At 34.9% G+C, this 14,816-nt stretch overlaps 1 protein-coding gene across 1 annotated transcript; it reads left to right on the top strand.

Annotated features, from left to right (window-relative positions):
- Positions 1-2,786: 2,786 nt before the first annotated feature.
- On the top strand, positions 2,787-10,044 carry LOC118027516 (3-hydroxyisobutyryl-CoA hydrolase 1). Its single transcript, XM_035030892.1, has 15 exons — positions 2,787-2,828; positions 2,960-3,040; positions 3,216-3,284; positions 4,221-4,284; positions 4,370-4,449; positions 4,577-4,660; positions 5,047-5,131; positions 5,207-5,292; positions 5,382-5,503; positions 5,605-5,664; positions 5,781-5,860; positions 6,164-6,298; positions 6,426-6,442; positions 6,898-6,964; positions 9,869-10,044. Exons 1-15 carry the CDS (start codon positions 2,787-2,789, stop codon positions 10,042-10,044), a joined length of 1,248 nt encoding a protein of 415 aa, XP_034886783.1.
- The last annotated feature ends 4,772 nt before the right edge of the window (positions 10,045-14,816 follow it).

Below are 14,816 nucleotides of genomic sequence, written 5' to 3'. Positions count from 1 at the left end.
AGCGAGTCAATAACAATTTTTTTTTAAATGTAAAAATACTTGAATTGGGTTTAAAAACACGAAATGTATGTGTACCATAACCATCTTCAATTTTTTTTTTTTTTTTTTATATTGGGTCTAGCTCTACTGCATGACCCAATAGAGTTGAACCCAATGCAATTTGGTTTGCTTCCGTAGCTAGATCTAAGGCTATTTTGGGCCTGGCTTTGCCGCTAGAGCCAATAGCATTGGGTTTGACATTGCCACTACACCCAAGACATTTAATATATTCTTTATATTCTTCATACTTTTTTTACATTTAAAAAACAATTGTTATTGATCTGCTGCGGAACACGGGTCAATATGCTAGTTATGTTTCAAGCTACGATATAAGTTAAAAAAAATATTTTTTAATGTTTTTTTTTTGTTTTATTTTTATGAGCAAGGTTTCCTTTGACCTCTTCCCAGTTAGGAGACTAATCCTTAGTGTGGCTCGAGGGTGTGACGTATAATTTGAAATATAAGGAGTTAGTCAAAGGTAGAAAGACTGAATTAAAAAGTATTGCAGGTCTAGCATGCTTGACAGACCCAACCAAGAGGTGTTTGTCAAGTTTGCTAGATCCAAATAACATGAGTTTAACATATTTGACAGAGTCACTTAAACTTTGATCAAGCATGTTTATTATTATTATTAAAAATATTATTACTATTGAAAAAAACTATAAATGTCATGAATTTCTAATTGGTTTTTTTTACTTAACCCGGCCTGAATTTTAAAAACCATAAACATGTCATGTCAAGATAGATGATAATTTGTTAAAGTTTAAAATTTAGGTTGTTGGTGGATGGAAATTAAAATTAATCAATAGAGAGAACTATATATCAGTCACCAGTTTATCAGGGGTTTCACAACTTAATCCCTAATCTATTGTTATTTTCTTTAATTGGCTCAGCTTATTATCTTAATAATTGCCTGTTTGTCTATGCAGTTTATTTTGTTTCAAACCATGTTACAAACTAAAAAAAATATTATTTTAAATTTTTTTAAAATAATTTTCACTAGGTTCTAAAAAGTTATTCTTGTGATTTAATATCCTTCTTGTGAGGTATTTGCGAGTATAGTTATGATTGTTTTTTAAAATTTTTTTTGCTTGAAAATGCATTAAAATAATTTTTTTATTTAAAAAAAATATTTTTGATATTAGTACATCAAAATAATCTAAAAATACTAAAAAAAAATAATTTGAAATAAAAAAATAAAATTATTTTAATATATTTTTTAAAATACTTTTAAAGTATAAAATCAACCTAAAAAAACACATTTAAATGTGACTTGCCTTCTATTGTGAGAAATGGCAAGGAATTTCCTTAGAGTTTTATTTTTGTAATGGGTTACCTTAAAATATTTTTCCCCAAAATAATTTAAAAAGAAAAAAACTAATTTACCAAAATAAGGTAATCATGATTCACATGTACACGTGTAAAATTACTTTGTCAATTGATTAGCTACGTAATTTCTTTCTTTATGGACACGTGTAAAATTCAACTTCCGTATTAACTCATTGCCTTGTCAATTGATTTTATATATATATATATATATATATTATGGAAATGTGTAAAATTCACGGGAAAAAATGGCATACTCAAACATTTGTAATATTATTAAAGTCACCCACCATGGTCACATGATATTGTTGCTCTTAATCATGTAATGGCATTAAAAGATTTAGACTTTATAATTCAAATTTTAGAAAAAAGTATAAAATAATTAATACTTAATTGAAGAGTATTTTTTAGAGTTTATTTGAGAATGTGGTGGATATTGATTTTTAAAGTATTTTTTTACTTAAAAATTATCAAAATAATATATTTTAATTTTATTTTTGTTATAAACACATCAAAACATTGAAGAAACACTAAGAAAAAACTAATTTAAAACAAAAAAAAAATTCAAAAAATATAATTAGAACCAAAGCCCAACAAGACTTTTATAGGATGAGTTGAGCTTGAAAGATACTAATAACCATGAAAGATGCCCCATTACAGGAGCCTGGGCACATCATGATTTGATGAAAATCTCCAATCTTCAATGGAGGATTGAGACAGAGGAATATATTTATCCAAACTTCTTTTAAATTTACAATGGTTTAGGTCTGATAAAAAAAAAACAAATTAAAGATTAAGACAAGTGATATACCAATCTAAATTTCTTTCAAAATTCATAATTCAGAACAAGCATAACATATAAGGTATCATTATCTTCTTGTTTCTTTGCAACATCGATCATGAGAACAACACGAGACAAAAATTTTAAGAAAAGAGAAACCAAATATTAATTTGAGCAAAAATACTGTAGAACACGTGAAATAAAAAATGAAAAGGAGTATATTGGAATAAACGTGGAAGAGATCAATTGAAGTTACATGAAAGGATCGACGCACGTAGACACGAGTTGTTTCATCTTAAGAAAGAAGGCAGATAATTCAGAACTCCTTCATAAATGATATAAGAAATTCGGTGTACTGGGACTTCCTTCTTCGACTCAAGATGCATGCATGGCTGCCCAAAAATTGACCAATCAGTCTGTTTGTTTTCTAGTGGCTGCTAGTGTTTATAGAAGGCTTCTTTTTTTGAGGAGTCAACAACAACAACAACAACAACAAGGCTAGTTTGCCAACTTGTGTTTATAGAAGGCTTGTTTTTTTGAGGAGTCAACAACAACAACAACAGCAGCAGCAGCGGCAGCAGGGCTAGTTTGCCAACTTGTGTTTTGGAACCAGGAGAGTAGACTGTCAGTTCCATCTCTAATGGCTATGATCCGGCATTCCTTCGACAAGGATGTTAATCAGGCACATGCACTTTCCATTTTCATTTCTCTGTTGCCACATTTCCTTGCGATTTCAAACCAGAAAAGATTTGCAGCAGAAAGCAATGCTTAAGCAGTTTCTTAATTTTCATGTGATCATTTTGTATCCTCTAGGTGCTATTTGAAGGAAATTCATCTGTGAAGAAGATCATATTGAACAGACCACAGAAATTAAACTGCATCAACCATCACATGGTAGATAGATCCTTTCTTCCTTCGAGTATATTGTACAAAGAAAGAAACACGATTCCTTTCCTGTGTAATATTACACGTTTTCCCTTTTACTTAAACACCATCGACTTTCTTTGTCGCTAACCTGCTCATAAGAACAAAAAAACCTTGATATACTAATTGTTTATTTTGTTGACAGATCTCTGAAATGACAAAGAAGTTGAAAGCCTACGAGGTTGATCCTGAAGTCAAAATTGTGGTGTTGAAGGTATAAGTGATTACAAAATCTGCTAGAATATGAATCATATATTAATTAACTATATTTACAGTACATGATTCAACCCTATCAGTATTATACGTTTCACTGATGCCGCTATTGTCTAACCACACTCGGCTACATCTAATGCAGGGAAATGGGAAGGCGTTTTGTGCAGTCTGTTGTTTTCTAGTGGCTGCTAGTGTTTATAAAAGGCTTGTTTTTTCGAGGAGTCAACAACAACAACAACAACAAGGCTAGTTTGCCAACTTGTGTTTTGGAACCAGGAGAGTAGACTGTCAGTTCCATCTCTAATTATGGCTATGATCCGGCATTCCTTCGACAAGGATGTTAATCAGGCACATGCACTTTCCATTTTCATTTCTCTGTTGCCACATTTCCTTGCGATTTTAAACCAGAAAAGATTTGCAGCAGAAAGCAATGCTTAAGCAGTTTCTTTTCATGTGATCATTTTTTATCCTCTAGGTGCTATTTGAAGGAAATTCATCTGTGAAGAAGATCATATTGAACAGACCACAGAAATTAAACTGCATCAACCATCACATGGTACATAGATCCTTTCTTCCTTCGAGTATATTGTACAAATAAAGAAACATAATTCCTTCATTGTGCAATATTACACGTTTTCCCTTTTACTTTAACACCATCAACTTTCTTTGTCGCTAACCTGCTCATAAGAACAAAAAAACCTTGATATACTAATTATTTATTTTGTTGACAGATCTCTGAAATGACAAAGAAGTTGAAAGCCTACGAGATTGATCCTGAAGTCAAAGTTGTGGTATTGAAGGTATAATTAAGTGATTAGAAAATCTGCTCGAATATGAATCATATATTAATTAATTAACTTTACAGTAAATGATTCAACTCTATCTGTATTATCCGTTCACGTTTCACTGATGCCGCTATTGTCTACATCTAATGCAGGGAAATGGGAAGGCGTTTTGTGCAGGTGGTGATGTTGTGGCATCATATATTTGTATGGTCGCAGGTGAAAATCATCTTCAATGAAACCTTCAAGTAATAAGCAAATGTTTGATGCTATTTATTAATGTTTATCTTCTTGGATGAAGCAGGGCATTGGTGTCATGGGGCAAATACTTACAAGAAAAATCTCAGTCTGGACTATATAGTTGCCACATATGGAAAGCCTGTGGTATGCATACAAGATTATCTGGCTCCATCATTATGCACATTCGAAATGTCAATAATATCCTGTAATTCTTCAGTCTAATTATCATTTGGAATAGATTTTGATGTATATATGCTATTGGACATTGAAGGTTGCACTCATCGATGGAATCGTGATGGGGGCTGGTGCTGGGCTATCTATGCATGGAGCATTCAAGATTGTCACTGAAAATACTGTATGCTTCTGCTTTATTTTAACCCCTTTGACAATTTACAGAGTCAAGGCCTTCTGATGGAAACTCAAGTAGGAATAGAAGGTTTCAGAAAAGTTTCCGAAAGGTGTTTGGTATTTTATTTCTTGATGATAATGTTCTAAGATATTGTTAACCGATAAAAATAACCCTAATCCATTTTATAATATAACCTAACATAGTTGATTCAAATAAGAACTCAGAACTCTTTCAAAACCCAGAACTCCTCAAGTTTGATATCCTAATACTGCCGTTTTTTACTTCAAATTCGACTCTGCTGTAATTTTGAATATCCTTGGTTCTCATCACCTTCATGTAACTAGTTTCATGTGTGCATCAACTCTTATTGATAGAAGAACTTGCATATACAGGTGTTTGCTATGCCAGAAACAGCAATAGGACATTTTGTTGATGTCGGAGCATCGCATTTCCTTTCCAGGCTCCCTGGGTTTCTTGGTAACTACTTAAAATTAACCCTATCTACTTCAACAATATCTGTACGGATTTTCATACTTTCTCAGTTTTATTTAGGTGAATATTTGGGACTTACTGGAACTAGGATAAGAGGGGAACGTATGGTTGCATGTGGCCTTGCAACTCATTTCGTCCTCTCAAAGGTAATGCCTTGGAAATTTATATGATCGTGTATATTTTCTTATATACCTTCAGGTTTGCATAATTCAAACCTTTCTTTCTCTTTGCATAGGATCTCCATTTAGTGGAAAGTGCTCTCGATGAAGTAACTTCTTCTGATAACGACAAAATTTCTAAGATCATCAGCAAATTTGAGCACAAACCAAATGTGAAACAGGATGGCGTTTATAGCAGGTAATCATCAGGTTCTTCGAGAGAATTTATCTACTTTCTCCGTTATCTTATATTGTCAGCCATGATTATTCCTGGACTCTGAATGTCCAATAATTAAACAGATTGGAGATTATTAACAAATGTTTCTCAAGGAAAACTGTTGAGAAATACTATCATCACTGGTAAGCTCTTATACATTGCAGAAAGAAACCTACTTAGCATAGAAAGACTCAAATATTAGGAGTGCTTTGTTTGACTTGATGCTATTTATTAATATTTATCTTCTTGGATGAAGCAGGGCATTGGAGTCATGGGGCAAATACTTACAAGAAAAATCTCATTCTGGACTATATAGTTGCCACATATGGAAAGCCTGTGGTATGCATACAAGATTATCTGGCTCCATCATTATGCACATTCGAAATGTCAATAATATCCTGTAATTCTTCAGTCTAATTATCATTAGGAAATTTCATATTGATGTTCTGTGTATATTAGGAACAAAAATGGAAAATATTAATGATTGTATTATTAGCTCTATCTGGAGTCATCATTCTAGGGACTGGTATGCAGTTCTTTCATCAGGCCTTTCTAAAGGGATTTTATGCATATGGAATCCAGCTTCTTTTTGTGTCTCTAGATGTTTAGTTGCTATGAATAGGCATATCTTGCATGTTGAAGGTATCTTTACTCGTTACAATTTGAATTGCATGGTATCCTTTATTTATGCTTCGATTGATGGTATCCTGAAGAAGGAATTATGGGACTACTTGATTGCTTTCAAAGATAGTGTTAGCACACCATGGTGTCTCGCAGGTAATTTTAATGAAACTTTGTCACCTTCGGATAGAAAAGGTGGTTCTAAAGTATCTGCTTCAATGACAAGATTCAAGCACTGCATTGATGGCTGCAAACTTATTGATCTCCCCTTAAATGGGAAAAGGTTTACCTGGTCTAGAGGTAACACGATGAGTCGCATTGACATAATTTTCATATCAGGTGATTGGCTGCAGTTTCTTCCAACCTCTACTTTATTCGGCTTCCCAAAGTTTTCTTCTGACCATAGACGTTTGCATCTCTTGTTACACTTTATGAAATACAACAACTCCTCTTTCTTTCTCACACACTCTCTCTCTCTCTCTCTCTTATTTTGCTCTCTAAATGATGCCTTTATTTATAGGCTTCAATGACAGCTCCTCTTGCTCCTTTGTCAACAATGGTGGTCACCCTTTGTCAATGGTTGGTATAACTTTTTTTGACATTAGCAGCTGCCACTAACAACCCACCCTTGTAGCCTTTGAAAATAACAACCCTTTTCTAGAGTAGGGTTGCAAATGGTGTTGCCCATTAATGGCGACATCCCAATAATCACCCCTTTGCCATTTATATGGGTAATTGTCCTCTTGCTTTTTCAGCATATACTTACATTCTGCAACTCTTTCAAGGTTACTATTTTGAGAGCGTCTGTGACCAAGTTTACAGGTATTTGCCAAACCTTTCAATCACCAGAGTCACCAAGCACCCCTTTACTCACTCCAAAGGATCACTTCAACCAGATGATCTACCACATCTCATCTAAAGAGTGTTAACGCTTGTCTCTGGCACACACAACATTCCCCTTCAAGCATATCAACCATGCTTGGCCTAAAATGATTTATCAAGCCTTACACCAAGACTTACAACACCCCCTTAAACAGAAATTTCTATTTCCAAATGCGATAGTTATTATTTGAGTATTTTAATGTGATCACGAGCTCACCACTCCTTCAAGAGTCTACTCATACCGGAGTTGCGCCTGCCCTCTGTTCCATCCTAGGAACCACGACTTACTTCTCCATGAGTCTCTCGCTCTTAGTTTTTAAAAGTTTAGGTAGCTCTCCACCTTTAAACATGGGGACAACCCATTAAAGGTTGATCCATATCTGTCTTCATACTTTGAGTATTACAATGTCATTACCGAGCTCACCACCGTGACAAGAGTCAACCTGTTCCCAGAACCTGCGCATGCCCTCTGCTCCTTCATAGCAATCACGTTTTAATGCTCCACAAGTTATCCACTTATTGTCCAAGGCAAATGTCTTCTAGCTTATTGATCTTTAGCATGGGGGTAATATTCATGAAAGTCAATCCTGCATTTGTCTTTATACTCATCATAGCCACTCTATTGGCTATACACTTGTCCACTCATATCTAGCCATCACATTGGCCCTGGGTGTTCTGTAATTGGGATCCTATCATAGCCCTCACACCTTCTCTTGAGGTGTCTCTGCCCATCATGAGGTGGTCTGAACTTGGACTCATTTCATAGCCCTCACACCTTTTGTCTGAGGTGTTTCCACCCGTCGTCATGGGGCGATCTGAACCTGGTCTTATATTCTGGCCCTCACACCTTCTCCTGAAGTGTCTCCGCTCGACATGGGGCGATATGAACTTAGGCTCATTTTATGGCCCTCACACCTTCTGTCTGAGGTGTGTCTACTGGTCGTCATGGGGCGATTTATACTTGGGCTCATATCATGGCCCTCACACCTTCTATTTAAGGTGTCTTCGCCTGTTGTCCTAGGGCGGTCTGAACTTGGGCTCATATCATGGCCCTTACACCTTTCATCTGAGGTGTCTCCATCCTTTTTCATGGGGTTGGGTCAGCCCATCCGGTCCAAGAAGACGTGTGGCACGCACGCATGGGCAGCCTCCTTGTCGGCGCGTGCGGCCATGTTTCATGTTTGAATTTTACACCGTTTTCACCAGTGTGCTCGTCTCTTCCTCCTCTTCATAGTGGTATGGTTAAAACACCATTTTGACAACTTTCATTTTTGAGCAAAAATCAAACACCACTTTAAACCATAAGCTCTGATACCAATTATAGGGAATTTCGATCGGTGATGTCTTGATAGTTGCCTATTGGAGGCTAAGCACACTAACACAGTATTTAACATGGTTCGACAAATCATCTACATCCACGAGAGAAATCGATATTATTAGAGATAGAGAAAGGGAACAACATAGATACATGGAGGAGGAGGAGGAGGAGGATCACATCCACTCCACTCCACTCCTATTGCTCTCTCACACACTGCTGCACAAGGCAGCAGGGCTGTTGCCCTTTGCAGCCACTCCTCTTTCTCTCTTACTCACTATCTCTCTCTCTCTCCCTCTCTCTCTCTCACACACACACACACTCTCTCTCTCTCTCTCTCTCTTTCTCTCTTATTTTGCTCTCTAAATGATGCCTCTATTTATAGGCTTCAAGAGCAGCTCCTCTTACTCCTTTATCAATAATGGTGGCCACCCTTTGTCAATGGAGCTTATTTTGATATTAGCAGCTACCACCAACAACCCACCACTGTAGCCTCTGACAATGGCAACCCTATTTTAGAGTAGGGCTGCAGATGTTGTTGCCTATTAATGGCAACATTTCAAGAAGATGGACTTACAAGAACATAGAATTCCAATAATTTTAGCTCGCTAGACAATTAATATATATATATATATATATAACGTTTGCTATAACATAATAACCACTAATTAATTACAAATAATCTCTTAAATCATTACATAATTGCAACGACATTAATCTTATTTAATTTATTCATTTTCCATTTCCACACCTCATTGTTCATTTGACTAACCCCAGTCACATTCCATGGTCTTTGTTCAAACAACTAACAATTTCTAATAACATATTCATAGATTCCATCAAAACGACTGACTATAATACTAATAATCACTTTAGTCTTTGTTAACTTGACTAAATCATATATTCATATCAATAGTCTCTATTCAAATGGTGGACTATGATTGGACAAAGATTTGTTGATTTTTGTTAATAAGAAAAGTTTGTAGAGAAGAAGAATTTAGAGAGAATGAGAAAGTTCTTGTATTGTTTCACTGTATATCTTTTTTGTTGAGCAAGAAACCTACTCTTATACATGATACATGCTATTTATAACTGAATCCTAGAATTTAGGATTCAAGTACTCATCTCCTACCATTCAATCATTGGAGGCTACGATTCTTACACCCAGTCAAGAAACGGTTATAACAGAAAAATAATGTTAGCTTCAACAACTTCATATAACATAAAGTTCTCTTCATTTCTTCATTCTCATAATAGCCTACAGGATTAACTTCTAAGGCTTGGATTTAATCTTAAGTAAACAACTTACTTTTCAACAACCTCTCCAAAGCTGCTTACTGGTTTAACTCCAAGTTTCAATCTTAGTTGCTTGAATCTATCTTTATGCAGTGCTTTAGTAAAAATATATGTGAGTTGTTCTTCACTTCTGCAGAGTTGCATGTTAATGACGCCATCTTGCAGAGCTTCCCATATGAAATTATATTTTCTGTTTATGTGTCTGGTTTTTTGATGAAAAACTGGATTCTTAGCCATCAAAATTGCTGACATATTGTTACAGAACAAAGGTGTTCCCTCTGTTTGCATTACACCAAAGTCATCAAGAGTAAATCTTAACCAAATAGCCTGTGTTGTTGCTTCAGATGTTGAGACATACTCAGCTTCTACTGTTGATAATGCCACTGTGCTTTATTTCATAGGGGCCTAAGAGAATGCTTCATTTCCTAAACTAAATGCATAACCAGAAGTGCTCCTGTTATCAACTTCACTTCTTGCCCAATCTGCATCACAGAATCCAATAAGAGTTACTGACTGATCTCTTACATATTCAATGCCATAGCTAAGAGTCCCTTGCACATATCTTAGAACCCTTCTTACAGCTCCCATATATATTTTTGTAGGACTATTTATAAATCGTGATAGCAAGCTAGCAGCATACATTAGATCAAGTCTAGCTATAGTTAAATATAGTAGACTTCCTACTATTTTCCTGTAGAGCCTTTAATCAGTTAACTCACTCCCATTTACCTTTTTTAGTTTCTCATTAGTAGACAAAGGAATTGAAATTGGTTTGCAGTCTTCAAGCCTAAACTTAATAAGTAAGGATTTAACATACTTGCTTTGATGAATGAATACTCCTTGATCAGTTTGCAATATTGTCATGCCCAAAAAATGATGAAGAAGTCCAAGATCCAGCATCTCATATCTCTACATCATTTCTCTTTTGAACTCATTAAGCATCTTCTTACTACTACCAGTATAGACAATGTCATCAACATAAATTGAGACAATAATCAAATTTCCTTCACAGTCAGACCTTGTATAAAGAATGGCTTCCCTAGTGCTTCTCTTGAATTTGCACATGGAGAGATAAGCATCAATCTCACTGTACCAGGCTCTTGGCGCCTATTCAAGTCCATATAATGCTTTTCTTAACTTTTAGATCTTGTCCCCTGCATTCTTTACTTCAAAACCTTTAGGCTGTTCAACATACACATCTTCATCAAGCACACCATTTAGGAATGTTGACTTAATATCCAACTAAAACAGCTTCCAACCCTTTTGTGCTGCAAGTGCAATAAGAGTTCGAATTGTATCTAACCTTGCTACTAGCATAAAAGTTTCATTGTAGTCAATCCTATATTTCTATGCATATCCTTTTGCTACAAGTCGGGCCTTGTGTTTCTGAAATGTTCCATCCAAGTTAAGCTTGGTCTTGAACACCCATTTCACTCTTATAATAGGTTTATCAATAGGTCTCTCCACCAATTCCCAAGTATTGTTCTTCTTTATTGTTGTTACTCAATTTTTAACCCCACATGTTGGAGACGGTGTATACCTCTTTTGAAATGAGTATAGGAGTTTAGCTCATGTTTGCTAGAAGATTGAAAAAAGTAGAGAAAGAATTTTTTTTTTTCAAATCCTTGTTTGAGCTGTTTTCTACTCTCTTTATCCTTCCCCTTTGCTACCAAAATCGTTAGGTTTTCTTCGATTGATCAAGAGTTTTCATAATACTAAATTCGTTCCTTATTTATTTGGTCTTTAAGATTGGATAAATTCCTCAGAATTTGCACTAAAAAAAATCGGTTCTATTGTTGTCGTAATTTTTTGTTCCAACTTAGACTCTGATTCTGACTTGGTTTCGTATGATATCTGACCATCCTAGCTATATTCTCTCACTCATGACATGTTGAAAAATTGACTTACACCTTTATTGGGTCCTAGGGATCATTGTTCTTAGGGCAGACTCTTAGTCAGATTTGGATGCTCGGCATTGTTAGATCAAAAACCTTTTTGACCAACTAGATTACTGCTAGATTCTGTTCTCTAAAATTTTTTTTATCTCACTTTGACTCCATCAAAGTTGTAGTCCTGGACGCGTTGATAAATTTAGGCTTTTGAATCGTTTGATTTCGATATCAGAAGGTCAAGATATTCTTGTTTGAATATCTAACGTGAAAGTAGAGAATTCTACCGCGAGAAGTATGATGATCAGAGTTTTGCACTAAAAAATCTATTTATGTCATAAATTTTATGATTGTTGTTCTTAGATCATACTCTCAGTCATATTGGGATGCTCGGCATTGTCAGTTTTTGAATTAGATCAGGAGATCCTTTTTGATCAACCAAATTACTGCCAAATTCTGTTCTCTAAAATGATTTTATCTCACTTCAATTCCTTCATCAAAGTTGTAGTTCTGAACACGTAGATAAATTTAGGCTTTTGAATCACATGATTTCAATATCAGAAGCTCAAGATATTCCTGTTTGTATATCTAACGTGAAAGTATAGATTTTTGCCGCGAGAAGGATCCTGACGCGAGTTTTGCACTAAAAACTCTATTTTCGTCACAAATTTTGTGATTATTGTTCTTAGGTCATTCTCTCAGTCATATTAGGATGCTCGGCATTGTCAATTTCTGAATCAAATTAGGAGACCCTTTTTGATCAACCAGATTACTGCCAAATTCTATTCTCTAAAACAATTTTATCTCACTTCGAATCCTTCATCAAAGTTGTAGTCCTAAACACATAGATAATTTTGGGCTTTTGAATCGCTTGATTTTGATATTAGAAGCTCAAGATATTCCCATTTGAATATCTAGTGTGAAAGCAAGGATTTCTGCCGCGAGAAGGATTTTGTTTGCTCGAGTTTGCAGGGACACAATTGCAAGATGCTTAAAGTTTGAAGACCAATTGCAGGCAAATTTGAAGCTCTTTTTTGGACCAAGGACCGAATGAAAAAGGTGCTAAAATAAGGAAGATGATTGAAGATAAAATTAGAAGGAATTTTGCCAAAGGAAGAAATTGAAGAAACCACGTTTTTACTTGCATAACTAGCCTGCTTTTTTTTTTTTCTTTCCTTTTTATCTGCAATTTCCTATTTGATTTCTATATTTCTTTCACTTGAATGGAGAGCTGCAGACCATGTTTTTATTGCCTCATTGCAAAGGGAGCAGCTAGCTCTATGGAAGGAAAGAAAGGAGCCGCACCATCCTCTAAAATACTGGAAAGAAATCATATATGATAACAAAATTAGAATCAAAATATTTGGTTTCATATTTCTGTTCACCTGAGATTACACCCTAGAGTTAATGTAATATATCTTTCCTAAATAAGAGTTGTGATTATGCTACATAAACCCTTTACTAACCTAGCGGGAGAGGAGATCAAAAGAAAGAGAAGAAAAATGCAAGAGAGGCAGGGAGTAAAGAAAAAAAATGTAGAAAACAGAGGGAGTTTCTTTCTTGCATTCTTGCGTTACTGAGAGGAAAGAGGAGAAAAAGAAAGAAAGAGCAGAGAAAATAGAAACGCAAGAGAGGTAGAAAAACCAAAAAGAGCAAGAGAACATAGAAGGAAGAACGTCCAATTCACTAGCACATCATAACTTTAGTGTCTCTGTTTCGTCCGTCATTTACCGGTAGCTCAGAAGGCACACATGAGCTTTTTCTTTCAGTCTTTGGTTTCTCCTTTGTTATTTTTATACTAGGCATTTGGTTGTAAAGCTATTTTTTTCCCTCTAAATAATTGGTTTCTATTTAGACAAAGCCAACACTTACGCATTACTCTTTCATGATGTTTGAGTTTAGCGGCAGTCCATGTAAAAGGGGTTGCTTCATGTTTAGGAATGTTTACATTTAGGGACCTTCATTGTGTGTGTTCTTTGCGCCGCTGGAGGAGAGATTAGCCGTCATGGCTTTTACATTTAGAGAGCATGCTTCCACTTTTTTTTTCCTTGCTGTCTGCGTGGGATGAGTTGGTTTTGAATTAATTTTTGTTGTTGCTTTAAGCTTATTATAAATATTACAATATATATATTGTGACGATTGGTTAGTTTTTATTATGATTTTTGTGTTTAATTGTGATGCTTGTGTTTTGATTAAAAAAAAAATTAAAATTTTTCTTGTATGTTGCATACGACCAATACCTTAACATGTTTTGAACGCTCTTTGTTTTATGCAAAAAATATTGAAAGTTTCAAAAATATGTTTTCGCATGGATTTCTTAAACACAACAAAAATTATTTTCTTGCATTTCTGGATTTTACAACATGCTTGTAAAACTCCAAAGAGTATTGGCCAATATTCCAAGAAAATAAAAAATCTTATTTGGGAGGAATTCATTATTATTCACCATTAATGTTTGGATAAAGAAATCTCAAAGGGATGAATATCCAAAATATTATTGGGAATAACTTGTTATTATTCACTGTTAATATTTGGATAAATAAACTCTAAGTGGTAAATATCCAAAATAATTTTCTAGAAATAATAAGTTATCACATATCCTGAAAAGAAACCTTGATTATAATTGAAAACATTTCAATTATAACAGAAAAATAATAGTAGCTTCAGCAACTTCCGAATGAGAAAGTTCTTGTATTGTTTCACTGTATATCTTTTTGGCTGAGCAAGAAACCTGCTCTTATACATGATACATGCTACTCATAACTAAATCCTAGAATTTAGGATTCAAGTACTCATCTCCTACCATTCAATCATTGGAGGCTACGATTTTTACACCTAGGCAAGAAACGGTTATAATAGAAAAACAACAGTAGCTTCAGCAACTTCCTGTAACAGAAAGTTCTCTTCATTTCTTCATTCTTCTCATAATAGCCTGCAGGATTAACTTCTGAACTTGGATTTAATCTTAAGTAAACATCTGTTTTTTTTTTCAATTTGCACCTAAAACTTTAGTTTTGATTAAAAGGGATAAATAGATAATTTGCCGTCCCTTCATTAATCACCATTGGTGTTCTTATCAGAAGTAGTGGAGATCTCATGATCGAAATCAACTTGAATATTACGCATACCCATCACAAGATGGCTGCCCAAAAATTTACCAACCAGTCTGTTGTTTTCTAGTGGCTGCTAGTGTTTATAAAAGGATTGTTTTTGGAGTCGTCAACAACAACAAGGCTAGCTAGTTTGCCGACTTGTGTTTTGGGACCAGGAGAGACTATCAGTTCCATCTCTA

The sequence above is a fragment of the Populus alba genome, chromosome 6 (assembly GCF_005239225.2).
Source record: "Populus alba chromosome 6, ASM523922v2, whole genome shotgun sequence".
Lineage (NCBI taxonomy): Eukaryota > Viridiplantae > Streptophyta > Magnoliopsida > Malpighiales > Salicaceae > Populus > Populus alba.
The sequence above is the reverse complement of the archived record's forward strand: the minus strand, read 5'-3'. Positions and strand labels throughout refer to the sequence as shown.

Bases quoted from the DNA above. Each gene is read 5' to 3' on its own strand.
- LOC118027516 (XM_035030892.1), top strand. From the start codon at position 2,787: ATGGCTATGATCCGGCATTCCTTCGACAAGGATGTTAATCAG. The intron at 4,661-5,046 runs GTATGCTTCTGC...TTGCATATACAG, and splicing joins AGATTGTCACTGAAAATACT to GTGTTTGCTATGCCAGAAAC. The intron at 5,504-5,604 runs GTAATCATCAGG...ATAATTAAACAG, and splicing joins CAGGATGGCGTTTATAGCAG to ATTGGAGATTATTAACAAAT.